At 40.9% G+C, this 22,788-nt stretch overlaps 1 protein-coding gene across 1 annotated transcript in view; it reads right to left on the reverse strand.

Moving 5' to 3' along the window:
• abtb2b (ankyrin repeat and BTB (POZ) domain containing 2b) overlaps nt 1-21,314 on the reverse strand; it is a 70,298-nt gene extending 48,984 nt beyond the window's left edge. Inside the window, exons 1-2 of the mRNA XM_063001326.1 lie at nt 21,181-21,314; nt 18,732-19,620 (exon numbers count right to left, since the gene is read on the reverse strand). Coding sequence (XP_062857396.1) covers nt 18,732-19,584 — 853 coding nt within the window. The 5' untranslated portion in view covers nt 19,585-19,620; nt 21,181-21,314. The remainder of the gene's footprint in view (nt 1-18,731; nt 19,621-21,180) is intronic.
• Between the last annotated feature and the right edge of the window lie 1,474 nt (nt 21,315-22,788).

The following is a 22,788-nucleotide window of genomic DNA, read 5'->3' on the forward strand; positions in this document are numbered from 1 at the left end:
TGAAGGGGGTGGATGGCCGAAGCTGTGTGACGGATTGGTATTCCTGCATTGGTATTCAGGGTATTCCTTCCCTGCACCCATTGTTTCCCAGTGGAACCAGACTTGCCGTCGTTTGTTTGTTTGTTTATTAGGATTTTAATGTCATGTTTTACACTTTGGTTACATTCATGACAGGAACAGTTTTTACTCATTACACAAGATTCACAAGGTTATATCAACACAGTAATGGACAATTTAGTATCTCCAATTAACCTCACTTGCATGTCTTTGGACTGTAGGAGGAAACCGGAGCACCCGGAGGAAACCCACGCGGACACAGGGAGAACATGCAAACTCCACACAGAAAGGACCTGGACTGCCCACCTGGGGATCGAACCCAGGACCTTCTGACTTGCCGTGGTAGTGACCAAAACAAAGCGGTTGATGAAAATGAAATGAATGCATTTCTAAATAATAAATGCAAAAAGGGCACTTGGGTGACGCCGTGGTAAATAAATCTAGCCTACTACCACTGGAATTCAGGGTTCTGATCCCCAGTGGTTCTATCGGATGTGTAAAAACAGACATGATGAGCTTCATTTAAACGGCATGGGGATTGGAGTTCAGTTTGGGGTGTGCTACTGCATTGCACCCAGTGATTCCGTGCATACAGTGAAGCCTGACCCACTGTGACCCTGAACAGGATAAAGTGGTAGTAAAACATTAATAAAAGAATAAAATGAATGCAAAAACAAAAAATTTATCCAACCATGATATTATGAAGATGTTAAACATCCATCTAACTTAAACACCGCAGCAACCTGCAGTTAAACAAGTGAAATGGCTTTATTTAAAGCAAAATATTTGTACTAATTAATTCAGACACTCTCCTTGCTACCGCATCACATATACTAAAATTGGAAATTGTTCGCCCCCATTCACTGTGTTGCAACTGTCACACAATGGCCACAAACCTGTAAGGTTAAGGCCTAGCATGTGCTTGCTATGGATCACCTACAGGCAGCCAATTTATTTTTAAAGCTGTATCCCAAGTAAGGTCATTGGACAAGGGCTGTGGAGCTTGGATTAAGGCAGTTACAGGTGTTGTTCCTACCACCATGAGAGCAAGACTTAAAGAGCAAAGCCAATCAGCACTCAGTTCCTAGCTCCAAGCCACCAACAGGTTTTGACGTTACTGAGGTTTAAACGAGCAGATTTATACTTTTATACTATAGAACAAGTGTTTGAGCCAGTATACGACCAGAGACTCAGAAACATTTCACAGTAGCTTTACTGAATTAAGGACCTTGCTTTATAAACTCACATGTAATTAACAATAATACAATAATAAAATCATGAAGAAATGTATAACATTGGTTATAAATTGCAACAATAAAACAAAAACACAGCAAAAACAATCACAAACAATAAACCTGAAACACAGATGAAAGAACATCTAGATCCTAGTCAGCGAAGTTCAACTTTATGGAAATTAGGAGCAAAGCGATGTGGCGATTACCAATAGGAATTGAGTATTGAGCAAAGCGCTAAGAGCAAAGCGTTATCTCCACCATCGTAAAATGGTACACTCCGTTTTTGCTTCCTACTATAGCTGGAAGAGAAACTCATTGTTACTATGTCAAACTTCCTCATATGTTGACTGCACAGATAATAATGCACTACGCAGGGATGAAATTTATAGATGAGCAATTTCCCTTATATTCCCCTATATTTTCTTTTTTAAGCAGGAACATGTCTAATTTGTGGTAAAAACTGGGTGGGAAGGAATCTGATTTGCTTCTGATTTCAATTATTATTATCAATTATTATCAACTGAATTGAGATTATCAGTTGAAAGATTGAGAAGGCCCTTAAGCAAGGCCTGAACTCTCTCAGCTACAGGGGTGGCGTACTTCCAGACAAGTTGGAATATGCGAAAAAAGAATTTTGTTGTACTGTACACATGTATATGTATATATGGGACAGTGGTAGCTTAGTGGGTAGAGCTTTGGGCTATCAACCGGAAGATTGGCGGTTCAAATCCAGGCTCAGCTATGCAGCAGCTGTTGGGCCCTTGAGCAAGCTTCCAAACAAGCTGGGATATGCGAAGAAAGAATTTCATTGTACTGTACATCTGTATATGTATATATGACAAATAAAGAATATCTATCTATCTATATGACAAATAAAGACATTCAATTCTATTCCATTTGTGATTGTGTAAACTGTTTTTTTTTTTTCTATTCGCTCTGTAGATACTAGCCGGTAAAATACGAAGTACTTTCTTTTTTTTCTTGGTGTCTGTAAAACCATGCCAACCAAACACCCACATAATGGCGATGAGCGATTCGGGCAACAAGAGGTGAAAAAAAATCGCTGCCAGTCTGAGCGTAGGGTAAGACTGAAGATTCAGCATAAAATCTGGGTTCCCTTAACACTTAACATCCCATTGTTCTTTCATGGTACAGATCAAGCCCTACTAAAAGTTTTAAGTGAAACCAGCTATACTTCAAAAAGTAGGGTAGGTTCAAGCAAGCCTGTAAATGGGATTAGAAGTGACCATCCTTGTATAATCCTTACTAGAACCTTCTGTGCACATAGTCAGCATCCTGGTTGAATCTGTGTCTCTGTATTCCCCCTTTTATTTTCCCAGCCTGTTAGAGTGCAGGACTACAGCCAGCCCAGACCCTCCCCTCTAATCAGCCACGGACTCGCCACTCTTAAATAAACACCAGACTTCCCTACATAACCACGAACGCAGCCTTATGCCTTCTAACATCCAAACAGAGAGCAGAGGAATCTCATGGGATGTCTAGCTTAAGTCTGTCTATTTAAACTAGAGTAAGGTAATGCTCACTATGGAAGCATTTCTGTAAGTCGCTCTGGATAAGAGCGTCTGCTAAATGCCGAAGATGTAAATATAAAATGTAGCTCCTTTCCTACCTAACCATGTGTGCACAGCCTGTATGTACACCCTCTGCATCATGGGTTTTACAAGACTAGACGTTAAACTTGAAGTTTGCAGCATACAGTAATAACATGGAGGTTTAAAAGCTGCCCTACAATGCTCATAATGATTATCTTAGTGTTTCTCATAATGATTTGGTTTAGCATTTGTGTGGAGGATTAACTGTACTAGCAGCCCTTGTGATAATGAGGCAGAAAGTATGAGAGTGTTAAGCCTCTTATGCTGCTTATGCTTTTCTCTAAAGAGTTTGGAAAGTTGGGTGTATATAATTAGAGTTCTCATGTTGTTTTGGGAGGAGAAAGTGATTTTAATAACAACCAGGCTGACAAGCTAGTCACACAAGGCTGACAATCGCTGGCACAAATGTGTGAGGATTATCTGCATCAACGTCAAATCATGTCAGCATGGTTAAAACAGAACCTAGTTGATCTTTTCACTGCCTGTTTAATGAAAGCTGTCTGAGTCACTTCATTTCCTCTACAGACTGCTCCAAAAGTTCTTTTTCTCTCTGCTTTCCCATGAGTTACAGGCTCCTTGTGGTCACTCCAGGAACCGCTAACCAAAAGCTATGGTGCACTCGGGGGGAAAATCGGATGTGTATTTTAGGCCAAAAGAGAAGGATCTGGCTGCTCTGCCCTGGTCACTGTAAACTGCGGCGCTCATCATTTTTAATCTGGGAACTCACATTCAGTGAACATGAGTGATTCATAAGTACAGCACCATCTCTGCTTTTCCAAACAAACACGGGCACTGGGGTCATTTTAGGAGGGTACTTATCTATATCCCTTGCCATTTATCCAGATTTTATCGACAGGACATATAATTTTACCAGTCCTGACACATTAGGCTGTTAAGCATCTCCATTTTCACCAATGAAAGCAGTCGCACCTAGTAAAATATCAGATCAAACACTGAACAGAGTAATTAAAAACACAGTAACTGCTACAGAAGTTCAGAGTTGATATTGAACCCAAGAGACGCATTCCAACCAGGCCTTTAACTTCCAGCTGTACTGACCTTGCTCTTCGAGTTGATGGCATTTCAAGACTCCGGCACAGAGGCTGAGGTTTGGCACCGCAGAGTTTAACCAAGATGAGAAATGCTTAGCGGAGAGGCTTTTCTCAGACTTAACTACTGTTTTTGTGTTTAACACACATGGCAGGGAACTGAGATCATGGTGGTATGCACTGGAAATAATAACATCAGAGCACCTGCCGTATTAAAAAAAAGTTATTTAAGCAGGCAGTGAGCTAAAAGGAACGCTAACGATAATATTCATGGGACGAAGAGATTATAAGGATGTTTCTGGAGTGATGCTTTACCTCAGGTCACGGCTGTTAGTTCATTTATTGAGAAAACACTGCAATATGGTAATGTGTCACTTGAGGTGCTGGTAAAACAATCCTCTGGATGGGGTTCGGGTGTGGTTACACCCACGGCAGCATTATTATTTACGATGTGGAGCTTTTGTAGTAGAGGCGATGGAGAACCATTACCTGCTGAAAGCATTTTTGGCAGTGTACCTGTTAGATGCTTGACGGCCAGTCAAGGCTCATAAATGTTAATGAACGGAAATGCAACCTGTTAGAACAATACAAAGACGAGAAACCCAGAAGCACACGGCCCCTACACTATAAGCACAGTGCGAACCGTTACTGCTTTAATACATTTGTGCTAGTGTTACATTATTTATTTATTAGGATTTTAACGTCATGTTTTACACACCTTGGTTACATTCATGACAGGACAGGTAATTACTGGCTACACAAGATTCATCAGTTCAAGTCTTTAATGTCAAACAGACAATTTTGTATCTCCAGTTCACCTCACTTGCATGTCTTTGGACTGTGGGAGGAAACCGGAGATCCCAGAGGAAACCCACGCAGACACAGGGAGAACATGCAACTCCACACAGAATGGCCCTGAACCATTCCACCTGGGAACCCAGGACCTTCTTACTGTGAGGCAACAGTGCTACCCACCGAGCCACCATATCGCCCCGCTATACACCAGATAACATTTGTGACTCGGTGTGAAAAAAGAAAGCAATACTCAGATCAAACTATTTCCTTTACAGATTGTATTTGAACGCTGTCTGGAAGGTTTCATGTATCCCTCTCCTCTCGACTCCACTGAGGCAACTCTAATAACAAAGAGCTGTGTCACACGCAGCAAGCCCAAGAGTGAGCATAATGAACCAAATCCCAGTTTAATCCGCTAAATAAACTGTGGATTGGCTCAATGACACAGAGCTAATGAAAGCTGGATCATAATGGTGGCTTTGTCTCTATGTGTGCATGACTTGCAGATGGCCCCTATTAGCCCTAAACCACTATTATGAGGGGCAGGACAGATGCAACAGCTATTAAACGAATCTATCGACAAAGACGGCACTGATATCAAAAGTGTCCGGTCACACGCCTCTGTCCCCAACCCCCTTGATCAATTAGCAGAGAAACTGCTAGAAGTGAAGCTTAGCCTTCAGGCAGGGCACAACGCAAACCTCAGATAAAACATGCATGACTTGGGCAATGATAAACCCGGTCTGCACACATCAGCAACACTGTTTCAATACAAAGAGCGAAAATGAGACCTCTAATTGTTCAACGCAAACAGAAGGAACGTTTTAATGGCTGTCTGTTTTAACACTAAACCCTTTCATCAAAGTGAAAGCATGCCAAAAGTCTTATGCCTGAGCTCTTAGATTATCCATCCAAGCCATGTTTATACAGAGCACATGTTGGTGCCACATGTGCATTCCATCTCCAGTACACATCAGATGTGTCACCCGGGGCCGCAAAGAAGCCAGACAGCTACGTCTCAGAACCCAGGGTCAGAACTATATCTCCACTTAACAACAGGTGCAGCTATTAAGAATGTGATTGTGCCCAATTACAATTGGGCTATTAAAGTTAACGAGGAAAAAGCTTTTTGTTTTTCCTACAGCATGAGACCTCTGAGAGGTCAGAGATTGGCTGTATGATAAAGGCTACAGTGGATTTTAGAAATTATCACAATTTTTCAAGAGGGAAGAGGCTTATTAAAAGGCTGTAAAATATTTTAGCAAAGACATTACTTGTGTCCATGTAGTAGTCAAATCAACAAGACTACAACAGTTAGGTTTAGGTCAAAGCGTGTATTACTTTTGATCTATGTAACTTGCTACTGAGGTCTTAATTTGCTTCGGGATTAATAAAGTATCTATCTATCTATCTATCCATCCATCCATCCATCCATCCATCTTTCCAATTGTAGGCCTACATTAACAAGTATGCATTTGGAAGATGCTGCTATTTACAGTGACTCACAGTTGAGACAGAATAAACCCCAAGCGTTATGGGGCTGGACCCTCCTATTAATTGCCCAGTACCTTACCTACTAAGCCACTTGTGGAAATATTGATCTGATTTTAATTTTATTATTCATTAGTAATGATATTTAGCTGCTGCTGTGATCTTCAGGTTTGGTTAGCGTGGCTCTCCGCATGTGATACAGCTCTGTGTGAGAACCCAATACTAACAGGTGTTAAGAAGCAGCCGCAGATTGGAAAGGGGCGTGTGGTGAACTGGCTCTCCTTTATCAGATTGGGGGTTGTGCAGGTGGCAGTGGATTCATAATGGGGACTTGGAAATGACTAGATTGAAAGTTAAAGGGGGAAACATCCAGAAAAAGATATCTCTAAATCTTTGCCTATATTTATTTATTGGACGTTTTTGTCCAACACATTTTTTTTTTATTTTATTGCCATCAACCGTTTATCCTGGTCAGAGTCACAGCACCCGAAAACACTGGGTGCAAGGCAGAAATACTTTGAACAGGGCGCCAATCCATTACAGGACTTTGGCCACATTTCCCCCAGACATAGCCAATCACATCTATGTAAAGGCCTAGCCGGCTGATAGCGCAGCAATGTGACTGTAGTGACTTTTGATTTAATTTCTATGGTAAACATTCAAATTCAAATTCAAAAAAGTTTCATCAAAAACATTTAAATTAGTTACAATAAGATAGCATGTTAATGATATATAACATTGTTTTTATAAATATCACATTTGAAAATAACTTTTTTTTCCCAAAACTTACAATAACATGAGTTTCGCAATTTAATTATTACTACATTCACAGAACTAATTAAACGCTTTTGGGTAAAAGTTCCAGGAAGAAAAAATTTTTACATGTCAAAAAAAGAATCTTCTCCAACGTTGCCAAATCCCAGTATTTTAAGCCTTTCCCTTTAGATCAGATCAACTTTCTCTGCACCCATAGGCCACCATGAAAAGAAAAAAAAAAAAAAAACTGGATCAGCCAGTCCATCTTCATTGATGGCACAGACAAAACATGTCTCGACTGCTCCGATGCAAATTTGGCAGATACAAATTACTCACAGACTCCCACATCAAAGTGAGAGAGCGTGTGAATTTGTTTATTCATCACATTTGAGCCAAACATGGGTGAAAACCCACAAAGAGAACTCTAATCTAAAACACTCATGAACACTACTAGTAGTGAGTGATATGATGCTAGTGCAACTTTTGGTCTTAAGATTCTTTTGTTTTATTTTTGGCAACTTGTTTTTGTCCTTTTCACATTCACAGTTTATGTTCTGCTCATTTGGGCCACTGGTGATTCTTTAGCTGATTTAATTCCTGCCTGTTTATATTAAGTCTAGATGAAGTCATGATGACTCCACTGTGTAACCAAAGAAATGTTACATGACTTGTGAAAACTGCTTAGATAGATAACGTTATGAAGCAATCCAGTCATTCAGCTCAAGTAAAATGTCAAAATTAGCATTTATAAGCTCTCGCACTGATGTTGCATGAAAAGACATGGCTAGGAATCAGCGTATCGATTCATCCTGAAGCAGTTCAGTGGCGTTGAGGTCAGAGAGCTGTGCAGGCTATTAGGTTCTTCACACCTAAACCACACAGCTAAACCAGGCCTTTATAAAGTTTGTGTTTTGTACACGGAGCACAATAAGCACATATATGACTTTATACCCCTGAGAGCAGGGGTCTGGGTGGGGCTACAACCCCTGAACTCAAAGTGTAGGAATAGCGTCCACTGACCTTTGGTCATACAGCGATCCACTAATTCTTTTGAAATATGAAGCTTATTGTATGCAGTGCACAACATTCTAATTTTGTTTTTTTCCCTCAAACTATTCCGAACCACAGTCATGTGACAGGCTGACAATTGTGACAATACAATCATCTGAGACTTAAGGGCTTGCTTGGCAACTTGGCTGTGTTGGGGCTTGAACCAAGGGCTTGAACCAGCAACCTTTTAATCACCAGTCCAGTACCTTAACCGCGGAGCTACGATGCTGTTACTGGTGCAGTCTAATGCAAAGCTTTGGTTAGTCAGCTCTCACAGCTGGCAGCTATTCTGAGGTCAATAAATAGAAGACATGGCCTACGGGGCAGTGTTATTTCAGAGCAACAAAATATTTCCTATCAGAAAACCAGCTGGCACTGCCTGGGAGCTAATGCACTTCTGTCTTCATTAAACATTCATTCAGGATACATTTGCCTCTAGGTGAATCATCATCATAAAATCTGATTAAGTAGAAGTCTAGTGTGTGTAAGTTTAAAAGCCTGCATATCATCTCTAAGTTTAGGGACTTGTGCATTTGCAGGCTTAAATTTCACTTTTACATTTTGGCACATTATATTTATATAAATCTGCTGCTATACAAACCCTACACTGCTCACTCTACATTTACTCAGTACTGTATACTGGCCAACCAACATGTGTCATTTGGTACCCTCCCCTTAACTTTTTTAGGTCTTGTCTGCACTATATATACACCAATCAGCCATAACATTAAAACCACCTCCTTAGTTCTACACTCACTATCCATTTGTTCAGCTCCACTTACCATAAAGAACCACTTTGTAGTTTTACAATTACTGACTGTAGTCCATCTATTTCTCTACATTCTTTTTTAGCCTGCTTTCACCCTGTTCTTCAATGGTCAGGACCCCCACAGGACCCCCACAGAGCAGGTATTATTTAGGTGGTGGATCATTCTCAGCACTGCAGTGACACTGACATGGTGGTGGTGTGTTAGTGTGTGTTGTGCTGGTATGAGTGGATCAGACACAGCAGCACTCCTGAAGTTTTTAAATACTGTGTCCACTCAATGTCCACTCTATTAGACACTCCTACCTGGTTGGTTTACCTTGTAGATGTAAAGTCAGAGAGGATCACTCATCTACTGCTGCTGTTTGAACTACTCATCTTCTAAATCTTCATCAGTGGTCACAGGATGCTGCCCACAGGGCGCTGTTGGCTGGATGTTTTTGGCTGGTGGACTATTCTCAGTCCAGCAGTGACAGTGAGGTGTTTAAAAACTCCATCAGCATTGCTGTGTCTTATCCACTCATACCAGCACAACACACACTAACACGCTACCACCATGTCAGTGTCAATGCAGTGCTGAGAATGACCCACCACCCAAATAATACCTGCTCTGTAGTGGTCCTGTGAGAGTCCTGACCATTGAAGAACAGCATGAAAGGGGGCTAACAAAGCATGCAGAGAAACAGATGAACTACAGTCAGTAATTGTACAACTAAAAAGTGCTCCTATATTGTAAGTGGAGCTGATAAAATGGACAGTGAGTGCAGAAACAAGGAGGTGGTTTTAATGTTATGGCTGATCGATGTGTAAATATATTGTTTTGTTTGCATTTGTGTTCTATACCCTGGCCCTGAAGGAATATTGTTTCATTTCAATATGTACTTGTATATAGCTGAAATGACAATAAAGCCCCTTGAACTCAAACCTCTGTAAAAAAATATCATAAATGAAGACTCTGGTGCATTGCTCAATCCATTGTGTAAAGAAATGCAAAGGATCTATGTTGCATTTTTATTTAGGCATGCTCTAGACTGCAGACAAAGTGGTGTATTATATGTTGCACAGGCGAGGCTATCCTCTTTTTAAAGAGGGGGTTGTTTTGTGAGTGCTTTGGAATAGAGACTATTGCACCATCTCAGAAAATAATGGTCAACTTAATAACATGCCCAGCATGAAACAATAACACTGAATACATCTCTGCTAGGCAATCTGCCTCTGCTTTGTGTGGAGCTCATTGTTAAAAATAATAGAAGATTTTAAGGCTGCTGTCAGACATGGCTGATTAATGATGCTGTATTCCAACACAGCAGCGGACAGACTTCACAGAGTTCTACGTAAAGTAAGATACGTGTTTGTAAATAGTAAAATTATGGCAAAGATTTTCAGTGTGGGTAATTTCAGTTATGAAAGTCTGTACAGTTGGACAAATCTGCAACAGTTAACCTTTTACTTACAAATAATCACTTTATTGGTAATATGATTTTATACTGTGTATAAAATGATACTAAACTAATAAAATAACAATTAAATAAACAGAATCCCTATTATCTCTGATTGTAAATGCAAACAAAAATTGAGCTTGAAAGCTTGTCTATCTGCACTGTGTATTGTCTTGCACTTCTGTTCTGTGTTATACCCTGGTCCTGGAGGAACGTTGTTTCATTTCAATATGTACTCATACAGCTGAAATGACAATAAAGCCTTGACTCTCTTTTGCAGTATCTCACAACACTTTTTTCCTATACTTTGTCAATGAAATATGGATGCCCTACAAGTTTATGGCCACTTTTGACAATATATTGTGCATATAAATACACTGATGAGACAAATATTAAGACCAATGCCTATTTCATTACAATTGTGCATGTGAGGATCAGGGATAAATTCAATGTTCGGTTGATAGTAGTTACTCGGAGTACATGTGTTAAATGCAGCAGGTATGGGCAGCGTAAAGACCTGGATAAATTGATAAGGGCCAAATAGCTAAGTCACACTTAACTCCAAAAAAACAAGGGGTGCTCACAGGCAGCTGTGGTAAGTACCCATCGTCAGTGGTCCGAGGAGGGACAAGACAGGAACAGAAGACCAACAGAAGAGCTACTGAATGGGGCTGTGTAACCCACTCATACCAGCACAACACACACTAACACACCACCACCTACATACCTACTCTGTGGTGGTCCTGTGGGGGTCCTGACCATTGAAGAACAGGGTGAAAGCAGGTTAAAAGGTATGTAGAGAAACAGATGGACTCAGTCAGTAATTGTAGAACCACAAAGTGCTTCTATACAGTAAGTGGAGCTGATAAAATGGACAGTGAGTGTAGAAACAAGGAGGTGGTTTTAATATTATGGCTGATCAGTGTATGTAGTCCATTACAATAGAACCGAGTTTAAACATTAGAAATCCTGTTCTGGTTGGATTACGTAGAGACGGATGTGTCCTCCACCACATATCCACCCGCATACTTCAAATAAAATCCTATTCTTCAGACATGCCATCCAACAACTCGGCACACTGTTATCAAATGGGAGGAGGCCGGAGAGATAAGAGCACAGGATAATGAAGAGATACCAAAAGCGAGCAGCATTACATAAGGCACAGTGATTAAAAAACATGCCACACGCTTCAAGATGGAGCTATCACGTGGCACGAGGTCTAATCTAATAAGCAGCTATCTTAGTTGTCGGTGTTGTTTCAGCTCCACGGCTATTAGTGGCCTGGGCTGCTTACACAGCTGAGGCACTGGCTTGGAAAGGAAATGTGTAAACAGTGCCATGGAGCGTGCAAGACAGTGTTTTTATTCTACCTGCCATCTTGGATCCATGGCTATATTAAAAATCTCTCCTCCTGTCCAAGACACATGTGCACCGAGTGTCTTTTTCACTTAGATTTACTCAACAATAATCCAGAACTGCAAATGTATTTTTAATGCCTGGGTTTACCTTCAGAACTGCCAAACATTCCCGTGCCCTGCTCCTCCTTTTCTAGCTTAGCTTTCTTCAAGTTTAGAAACCACATACCGAAAGCTGCTGCTCAGTAAGTCATCCCTCCCTCATTCAGGTGCCTCACACAGCCAATGAGAAACCCCATCGACCAAAAAGATTGTAATTATTACCATGCTTACAATGTAATAATAAAATCATTCCTTGTTTCAAGCATTTAAAATACAATTAATCTCAGTCTGATGTTTTAAGACACCGGGGTAGCAGAGCGGCCTAATGCTCTAGCATACAACCACGAGATCCGAGTTCAAATCTCAGCAATGCAACAATCCTGGACGGGCGTCCAGCTAACACCATGGTCCGTGTTTGATGGAGGGAGGGTCGGAGGTTTTTTTTTCTCTCTTATGATGTATTGTGCTTTTTAATTTACTGGCTAAAGCACCGGCTGAGCAGTGGGTAGATTTACATAGAGAATAGGGTTGGGCGGTATGACGGTATTACGGTATACCGCGGTATTTAAAAATGATGACGGTATTTAAAAATGGTGACGGTATTTTTAAAAAATGTGAAGCGCCAAATTTCTGCTTCGGGTTTACCTTAAAAACGGAGACTTTAGGACATTCGCGCATCCACAGTAAGGGAGGGGTGGGAGGGGTAGGCGGTTGGAGCTCACCGATTGGTTGTGGAGGTGCTCACTGAGGTGATGACACAAAAACTAGTGCGCGCTCTACATAGACACGTTTTATGTCATCCTATGCGCGCTCCCGAGAAGGAGGCTGTTTGAAACCTTAGACGCCTTAATAAGATGTAGTTCCGTATCTTAACATTTCAAGAACGAGTGAGCATCGGAAGTGTCCTTGGCTTAAAACATGGCTGACGGTGCGGAGAAACGGAATTATTTTCAAACGTAAATAAATGATTATTGATGATTATTGAACTTGTATAAACTTACACGTGTTTTTATTTGCAAAATCGAGCTTGTGAGTTGACATGCTTGCGCACTGTGCTATCCCATCTAAGCTAACTGTTAGCTTAGTATAAGACAGCCCCGATATTAATAACAATGATGAACGATCACGAACATTTTGCTACCTTGCCTTAAATGTAGGCATAATTCAAACAACACTTCAATGAGAAAAAAGATTTATTTTAAAAGGAAACTACAGGAAAGAGACAGACTGGTTGCATTGCATTAAGTTTCATAAAAATCCTCTCTTGTGCAGAGATGTGTTTGTGCCTGTGTTTGTTTCTGCTTTAAAACATACACGCCATCACGCCATGAACCAATCAGATTTAACATCATTAAACAAGTTTTTTCTCAATTATTTGTCATAATACTACTAGCGCTCTCTTTATCTGTGTGTGTGTGTGTGTCGCTCCCCGTGATAACTGCGCAGTTCTAATCGGCTGTATTTCACTCCGCTTCGCATCAGTAGACGGAATTAATCAGTCATTATAAAATAAAAATATATGTAGAGAGCTCCCTAGCTTTTCGAACACGCGACTCGGGTTCCTTTAGTTCATTTCAAAGAGCCGTTCAATAGAATCGGATCGTTCGCGAGCGACCCATCACTAACAGACAGACACGCCCCCTCCCCCTACGCAGTAATTCTGTATACCGCGGTATTTTTTGAAGACGGTATGAAAATCAGCAATATCGCCCAACCCTAATGGAGAATAATTCTATTTACTTATTAATTAGGATTTTAACGTCATGTTTTACACACCCGTTATATTCATGACAGGACAGGTAGTTACTCGTTACACAAAATTCATCAGTTCAAGTCTGCAATGTCAAACACAGTCATGGACAATTTTGTATCTCCAATTAAAGTTACTTGCATGTCTTTGGACTGTGGGAGGAAACCGGAGTTCCCAAAGGAAACACACACAGACACAGGAGAACATGCAAACTCCACACAGAATAGACCTGGACCAATCCACCTAGGGATCAAACCCAGGACATTCTTGCTGTGAGGCGACAGTGCTACCCAGTAAGCCACTGTGCCACCCAAAGCTCAGTCTGATGTGTTAGGCACCGGTGGAGCAGAGCGGTCTAATGCTCCAGCATACAACCTCTGAGATCCAAATTCAAATCTCAGCAGTGTAACAGACCTGGACAGGCGTCCGGCAAACACTATTATCCGTTCTAAAGGGAGGGAACGTCAGACAGGGCTTTTCCTTTCTGATGCTGTATTGTGTTTTCTGCTCCACTGGATGAAGCACAGGCTGAGCAGTGGGTAGATTTACATAGAGAATAGTTCTTCTATTTACTTATTAATTAGGATTTTAACGTCATGTTTTACACACTCGTTATAGTCATGGCAGGTTGTGCAATCAGAGGATTGCAATACACAAGAGGGAATTGAAAATAACTGGGGAAATAACAAAGAACAAGCCCCCGTTGTCATTGAGAAAGAGTGAGTCAAAAAGTATATCTTTATAATGAAGTGTTTTGAATGATTGAAATGGTGAAGGCTGGTACATGGGAACTTCTGTTAAAGCAGTATATTCAGGCAAAGAGGCAGGACGGAGAGGGGGCAGGGGACAGTGGGACTGAAGGCAGAGTAAGTTCTGTTTTAAACGCTTCCAGATGTGGTGGTACTGCCTGATACATGCGAAATAAGCTTTTATAAAGCTTCTATCAGCTAAGCTATCTGAATTCAGAATTATAGACGTAAGAAGCATTATTTGCAGAGCCTAGTCAAGCATTTAATACAATTCTGATACACGGCCAGAAAACCTTGGTAAAACAAATAGCAGATCTGGACTGTGCTGTACGTGACAAAGCTTTTTTTCTTTGACTGTGAACATGGACGCAATTACCAGGAAACTAATGACTCACACTGACTCTGATGGCGTCACTGATTCTTGCTATTACTGCTTCCTAAAATTTCCAATTGCACTTTGTGGAGCAAAATGGACTGCCCATTGATCAAGACAAAAGAGTGTGTGTGGGTGCAGCACTTTGCTGACCCAGCCCAGTTAAAACTCACATTGATCCATACCTGGCACTTGCAAATGGACCTCATGTTACTGTGGTCATGCTGGTTTGCTTATTCTGGAGACACAGCCGGTGTGAGGGACATGTGCCAAAACGACTTTCAGCTGACTACACACGTATTTAGACAAATCTTTCATGAGCTCTCATTTTATCCAGTCAATTGAGTCCAGATCTGAGTTCCTGTTGTTGCAATTCTATGCCACAATCCCATTTTATGTCAAAATACGTTCCGAAACCGACACCAAGAAGTACAACCGCATCTAACACGAGTCACACACCCCACCTACTTAGCCAAGCTACCCACCCTAACCAGCACTGAAAATTGCGGGATGTTTGTTTTGTTTCTCTGGGCAGCAAACTTATCCAGTGCAGCCAAAGATGAAAACAAAGCACCATTGTATGCCTGAACGAGTCCAAGCTTCAAACCCACGGTCATGTCAGTGAGCCACAGACACATGCTAACCACAGTGCACCCTGGAAAGTGGTTAAATAGACAGGCGTGTGCAATTCTGCACAGAGCCTCTGTAAAAAGAATGAGACCTGGCATAAGTGCAGTGCCACCTGAACTGAAAGCCTTTTATTGGAAGGCTTTTGATGACTCTCAGAATAGTTCTCAGAACTCTTCACAATGGCTACATTTAAAGCTTTTGTACTTCTGTTTGTAAAGCAAACCAGGTGAGAAACAACCTTGCCTGTGTTTACACTAAATCTTTATCTATTTCAATCTGAATTCTTCACTTTTAAGATGTCATTTCTTCTATGGTAAGGCTTTTAAATGCATTTGGATGTACAAAATGTCAAAAATATATTACAACACTTTTAGGGGCACTTAAAAAATCCATGTGGGAGAAAAAGCCAGAGGAAATGGTCCAATTAGATCCCAGGGTTTGTAGCATGCAAAGAGTCAATCTGTCAGCATGAGATGGTAGTTCCATGATGTCAATAAAAATGCACTCTAGGGAACATAGCCAAGTTAATACATGGCTTAACACAACCACAGTCATTTCATTGGTCCAAAAATGTTTTTTATCCTTTTCCTCATTTCACATTGTGAATTATTATGTTGCCAGTCAAGCTCCCAGCCATTCACAGCGTAAAAATGTCAGTCGAAATATGTGTAATCTGATCAGATTGATAGTTTAAGACTGTATTGGTTCTTCTACCATCACTCAGCAGTGTTTCCTACTGGTCTGATGTAAACCTTGGAAGCAAACTTGGTGGAGTCCTAGTGGAACAGTCTTTTTGGTGATATTTGAAATGGGCGTGTTTTATTTAGGGTACAGGCCTCTACTAGAACATATTATGGACCTTTTTGGATATGACTGACATGACCCCACTGTACCCTAATATACTTACAGTGGGGCCAAAAAGTATTTAGTCAGCCACTGATTGTGCAGGTTCTCCTACTTAGAAAGATGAGAGAGGTCTGTAATTTTCATCATAGGTACACTTCAACTATGAGAGACAAAATGAGAAAAAAAAAATCCAGGAAATCACATTGTAGGATTTTTAAAGAATTTATTTGTAAATTATGGTGGAAAATAAGTATTTGGTCAATAACAAAAGTTCAACTCAATACTTTGTAACATAACCTTTGTTGGCAATGACAGAGGTCAAATGTTTCCTGTAAGTCTTCATCAGGTTTGCACACACTGTAGCTGGTATTTTGGCCCATTCCTCCATGCAGATCTCCTCTAGAGCAGTGATGTTTTGGGGCTGTCGCTGGGCAACACGGACTCCCCAAATTTTCTCTGGGGTTGAGGTCTGGAGACTGGCTAGGCCACTCCAGGACCTTGAAATGCTTTTTACGGAGCCACTCCTTCATTGCCCGAGCGGTGTGTTTGGGATCATTGTCACGCTGGAAGACCCAGCCACGTTCCATCTTCAATGCTCTCACTGATGGAAGGAGGTTTTGGCTTAAAATCTCACGATACATGGCCCCGTTCATTCTTCCCTTAACACGGATCAGTCGTCCTGTCCCCTTTGCAGAAAAACAGCCCCAAAGCATGATGTTTCCACCCCCATGCTTCACAGTAGGTATGGTGTTCTTGGGTTTTTCTTCTTCCTCCAAACACGACGAGTTGAGTTTTTACCAAAAAGTTCCATTTTGGTTTCATCTGACCACATGATATTCTCCCAATCCTCTTCTGGATCATCCATATGCTCTCTGGCAAACTTCAGACGGGCCTGGACATGTACTGGCTTAAGCAGGGGGACACGCCTGGCACTGCAGGATTTGAGTCCCTCTCGGCGTAGTGTGTTACTGATGGTAGCCTTTGTTACTTTGGTCCCAGCTCTCTGCAGGTCATTCATTAGGTCCCTCCGTGTAGTTCTGGGATTTTTGCTCACTGTTCTCATGATCATTTTGACCCCATGGGATGAGATCTTGACCCCAAGGGAGATTATCAAGGGTCTTGTATGTCTTCCATTTTCTTACAATTGCTCCCACAGTTGATTTATTCACACCAACCTGCTTGCCTATTGTAGATTTACTCTTCCCAGTCTGGTGCAGGTCTACAGTTTTCTTCCTGGTGTCCTTCGACAGCTCTTTGGTCTTGTCCATGGTTGAGTTTGGAGTCTGACTGTTTGAGGCTGTGGACAGGTGTCTTTTATACAGATAACAAGGTCAAACAGGTGCCATTAATACAGGTAACGAGTGGAGGACAGAAGAGCTTCTTAAAGAAGTTGTTACAGGTCTGTGAGAGCCAGAAATCTTGCTTGTTTGTTATTGACCAAATACTTATTTTCCACCATAATTTACAAATAAATTCTTTAAAAATCCTACAATGTGATTTCCTGGATTTTTTTTTCTCATTTTGTCTCTCATAGTTGAAGTGTACCTATGATGAAAATTACAGACCTCTCTCATCTTTCTAAGTAGGAGAACCTGCACAATCAGTGGCTGACTAAATACTTTTTGACCCCACTGTATCTCTGCACAAAGAAAAAAACGAATGTGACCCAATGTGAAGTTATACTTAAAGTTAATATTATTATTCAGGAAATACAGGGAATGAGTTAAAACCAAACCCGGGACAGAGCAACAGTCAAACCAAGAGGTAACCAACACTGACTTGGAAAGAAAACTAAAGACTTCACACAGACCTAGGCAAAGGATTAAATGCAGCCAGTTCATACCTGGCTTAACACGGACACAGTCATTTCATTGGTCCAAATATGTTTCCATTTTTTTATCATTTTCCTAATTTCTTATTGTGAACTATTACGTTGCCAGTCAACTTCTTACCCATTCACAGCATAAAAATGTCAGTCGAAATATGTGTAATCTGATCCAATATCAGATTGATGGTTTAAGGCTGTATTGGCTCTCCTACCTTCACTCAGCAGTGTTTCCTACAGGTCCTGGTGGAACAGTCTTTTTGGTGATACTTGAATTGGGGGTGTAGTAGGATCTCATGTTTTATTTAGGTTACAGGCCTCTACTACATTTTGGATATGACTGACATGACCCCCAGTACCCTGAGATACTTCTCTCTGCATTTAGATTAATAAAGAAAATAGAAAAAAGTTACACTTAACATTATTATTATTAAGGAAATACAGGGAATGAGTTGGGAACAAACCCAGGACAGGGCAACAGTCCATTTTAGCACATGATACCCTCACATTCACTCCCTGCCTGAGGCAATTTAAATGGTGGGAGAAAAACCAGGAGGTAACCCACACAAACCTGGAAAGAAGATGCAAGACTTCACACAGACCTAGGACAGGGTCAAACGTAGGTCCCTGTAACTAAGCTCAGCCAACGCTAAATCCTGTACTATTATTGTGATTGAGTTTGTTAGTGTTTGGTGCCCTGCAATGGACTGGATATCTGTCCAGGAAGCATAATGACCGTATGCCTAGTATTTTCAGACAAACACTGAACCCTCAACAACCCTCATCATAACAAAATGGTTAGTAAAGGCTTTCATTGGAATATGTTGTAGGAAATAAAAGTGTAGCTCACCATTGGCATTTTTCCCGCAGATGAGGTGTTCATAGGGCTGCATGACCCCCCACAGTTCAGCGTCATTGTTAATAACACCCTCCAGAGTCTCCGCCAGTATCCGTCCATCAGCGCTTGCACTGTGTTGTCTTTCGGCCAGCAGCACACGAGCACCCACCTCCTCCAGGAGCGCCTCCATGCATGCGCACAGGCAGATTGCTGCATACTCATGAATGCGCACTGATACCCGGGTGTCCACCATCCAGCGGTAGAAACGGCCAACAGACAGCGTTAACCCACAACGAGCTGACTTGGCTTTGCACATCAGTTCTCCAGTGCTCATGTCATACATGCTAATGGCCCTGACTGTGGCAGAAACACAGTGCTCCGCTAGTCCCCAGCTCAGCACCAACCGGATGGCACTTTGCAGCTCAAAGCGTGTGCAACGGCAGTGCATGACACTGAGCCGCTGCGCCTCCCGGGCCACCCGGATCAGCACCCGGCGCATCAGGGCCGACAGTCTGCGTACTGCTTCACCGGAGAATGCGAGGCTCTCTCCTGACACCCTGCGCAGAATCTTTCCAACGTCCTCGTCAGTCCATGGGAACTCCTCAAGCTCAGGTAAGCGTGGACACTTGGAGAAGATATCCTCAGGGTCCTCAGGCAACACCGTGTTCACCGTGTCACAGCTGTTATTGCGGCTGTTCATGGAGCCCGACAAATGCCACCAATTTCCCCGGTGCAGTGTGCCTGTCCAGGCTTGGGAGTTGGACCTGCATGAGGATAGGCTAAGAGACTTGCATGAGTCTCCTGCTCCATATCCAGAGTCCAAAGTCAGCTCCTCTAAGGTCTTCATGCTGTAGCCTCCTGCCATACCAGGTTGCCGTTCTGTGTGGAGGCAAAACTTCACCTGAAAGAAAGGTTTTTTATTATTAATAAGACATAATGAAAACAAAAATCTGTAACAAATAGCACTTGTTAAACATAATAAAAATGAAAAATGATATGGCTGGTCTGTGTTGCAATTTTATGATGTAAGCAATGGGAAACGAATAAGTATTCTTGTGCTGCATTTGCTGCATTCGCTAGCGTGAAACTAACAAGTGTTTCCTTTTGTGGCTAATGCCAATCATATTTTTTAATTACATATATTTCATGTATTAATTATCTTAATTAACCACTTTATCCTCACCAGGGCTGCTGTCTCACAGTCAAACCTAGGAGCAGTTTACATGAGCTAATACCTAATTAACTACCTGGAGAAAATCAATGTGGACATTATAAGAGCATGCCAAACTTCAACAGACTGAAGGCAAGGATTGAACCCAGGTCACCAGGGCATGGAGCTATGTGCCATTTTATATTTGATTCTGAAAACAGTAATTCTCCTAGGAGTCATTAGAATAGAATATAATAGAATGTCTTTATTGTCATTGTACCAGTACAACGAAATTACGAAGTGCGATTCTTAAGGTGCAAGGGGTTAAAACAACTAAAGACGCTTAACTTATTTAAGAATAGCCATTATTTAACAGTTTAACTAAGATGAACAAGGTTGCAGAACAATGTTATTCCAGAACTTCAGCATAATAAATAATAATAATAAATAAATAATATTTGAAAACAGCTTTTAAGAATGTGATTAACAGTCATGAATACAATTTGGAAACCAGATGATGCATTGTGTTAAATCTTGTATGTGTATTATATAAATAATACTGAGACTGTGCAACACACTAACACTGGTACTGAATTCCAGGGCTCTGCCATAGGGTCCCAGTTGCTTTCCACAGAAGTTTGGCATTTTTTTCCCAGTTTGCATGGGTTTACTCTCCACACAGCGTGTAGAAGATGGATTCGAGGCTCTAAACTGACCCTAGGTAACTGTGTGATGCCACAGAAGTAATGGGATGTGACCCTCCAGGTTGTAATACTGATTTGCACCCAGTGTTCCTTGCAATCTCAGCAGGATAAAGCTGTTATTGAACATAAATAAATATATAAATAAATAAATAAACAGAAGTGTTAATCCAGGGTCATGATTAACAGCAGCTGGGTGACCTAAGCCAGATGTCTGGTGTTGAATGACTTGAAACATAATGATGCGTAACAGTGCGTCCTAGGATGCGTCTTAATGCGTCAGAATAACAACAATTCAATTTTATTTTAAAAAATGTAAAAATAAATAAATAAAAACACCCTAAAACTATTTAACAGCAACGAACTCTTTACAGTTAGATTAAAAAAACGCATTTGAAATTAAAATAATTAAAAAACAAACATTGAGAATTCAGGTTTAACTGGTTTTAAGGAATCGTTGAAACGTGTTTGAAGTCTGTGGTATCACACACGAACAGAAAACAACTTCTCACATGCAAACTGTTTATCGTTTATTGAATACACATCAGTAAGAATCCTGTGCCAACCAACCCCGGTTTCCCCGCAATAACAGAACAACAGCTCCGCTCACCTCAAACAGACAGTACCGTTAAAGTGTCCAGGACTTGAAACTCCCGCAGCCTGTCCAACTTACATACAGGTCCAGCAAACTCGTTTAAAACTGGATTAACACCAACTAGACTCTCCATTAATACTTATACCTCCATAAAAATCCACAGAACTCCAGTTTGTTCATTATTCACCGCGAACACACTCCTATCACCAACTCCTCATCCTGTAATGAAGCGAATGAGTGAGAGAACTGACTGAGCTCAGCGAGACCGCACATTCAACCAATCAGAGACAGGAATCCTTGTTACGTCACTAGCCAAGCCAAACAATCCAGTCTGGTCTTTGAAGAAAGTTGTTACAGTCGCGACTGGCTGTGTTCCAATTACAGTTTATCCAATCTAATGTAATCTAATGTAATCACGCCTTCCTCACCGTTTCACTTATTAACACGATTATCCTAATCCAACCAAACCCAGTGCTTACAGAGCTGTAATTTAAAAAGTTATTCAAATGCAGTGGTACCTTAAAACTCAACGTCAATTGGTTCTGGGACTGGCTGTTAAATTTAAAAGGTGTTGAGTTTTAAGGTATTTTCTCCCATAAGGGTGTATGGGAAACATGTCCATGGTCCCGTGGACTTGCATTAGGCTTATGTAAAATAATGTTGTTTTTGACACATACTCTGAAAAGAACACAAATATAATAAAAAACACTGAAATAAAAAGCCCAGAACCCCGAGCTGTAACACAAGTTTAAAAGTGAAACAGTAAAAACAATCCAGCTGAACACAGAGTGAATCTGTTCATTGTTAATTTGTAGTTAAATAAATGTTTTTTAAAAAACAAACTGAACACGTTGAGTTTAAGGGAAACTTTGAGTTTAAGGGTACAAATTTCTCGACGAAGGGCATTGAGTTTCAAAGATTTTGAGTTTGGGGGATGTTGAGTTACAAGGTACCACTGTAGCTATACCTTTTGCATTCCAATACTAGACTGTATCCTGGGGGGAAAACAAAAACATAAATCATTGTTTTATAAAATAATTTGTTCATCTTAAATCGCTTAATCCATATCAGGGTCACAGTGAATCACTGGGCACAGCACAGTAACCAGAGCAGGATGAAACCAGAGGATGAGGAAACCAGTGTTATAGGAAATTTACACAGATACAAGGAAAAGGTGGCAAATTCATTAAAGACAGTGACTAAGGGTCAGATTTAAATGCAGGAAATAAAGGTGTTGTGAAACACCCATACTACCTGCTCTGCCACCATATAGTATAAATTATACATACTGTACATTCACTCATTTTTACAAACTGTTATAAAGTACCACTGTTAATAAAACTTTGACAAAAAGTACAACTGTTATTAATGTTTTGTTAACCATTCATGGTACTTGAACAATGGGTTAATAACTGCTACCTGACAGTTTAGTGACTAATGCTGGGTGTGATAACACAGGGTGTCACACTCACCTGTTCACTCATTTGCTCACTCACACACCTAATGAAATAAAAAGGCAATTTAGAGTATCCAGGTTTCCTACTGACAGGTGAATGGGAAGCAGATTACACAGAAGAAACCCATACATTTTTGATTTAAAAAAAAGAAGCATTTCTCTGTAAT

This window comes from Trichomycterus rosablanca, chromosome 1, assembly GCF_030014385.1.
Source record: "Trichomycterus rosablanca isolate fTriRos1 chromosome 1, fTriRos1.hap1, whole genome shotgun sequence".
Lineage (NCBI taxonomy): Eukaryota > Metazoa > Chordata > Actinopteri > Siluriformes > Trichomycteridae > Trichomycterus > Trichomycterus rosablanca.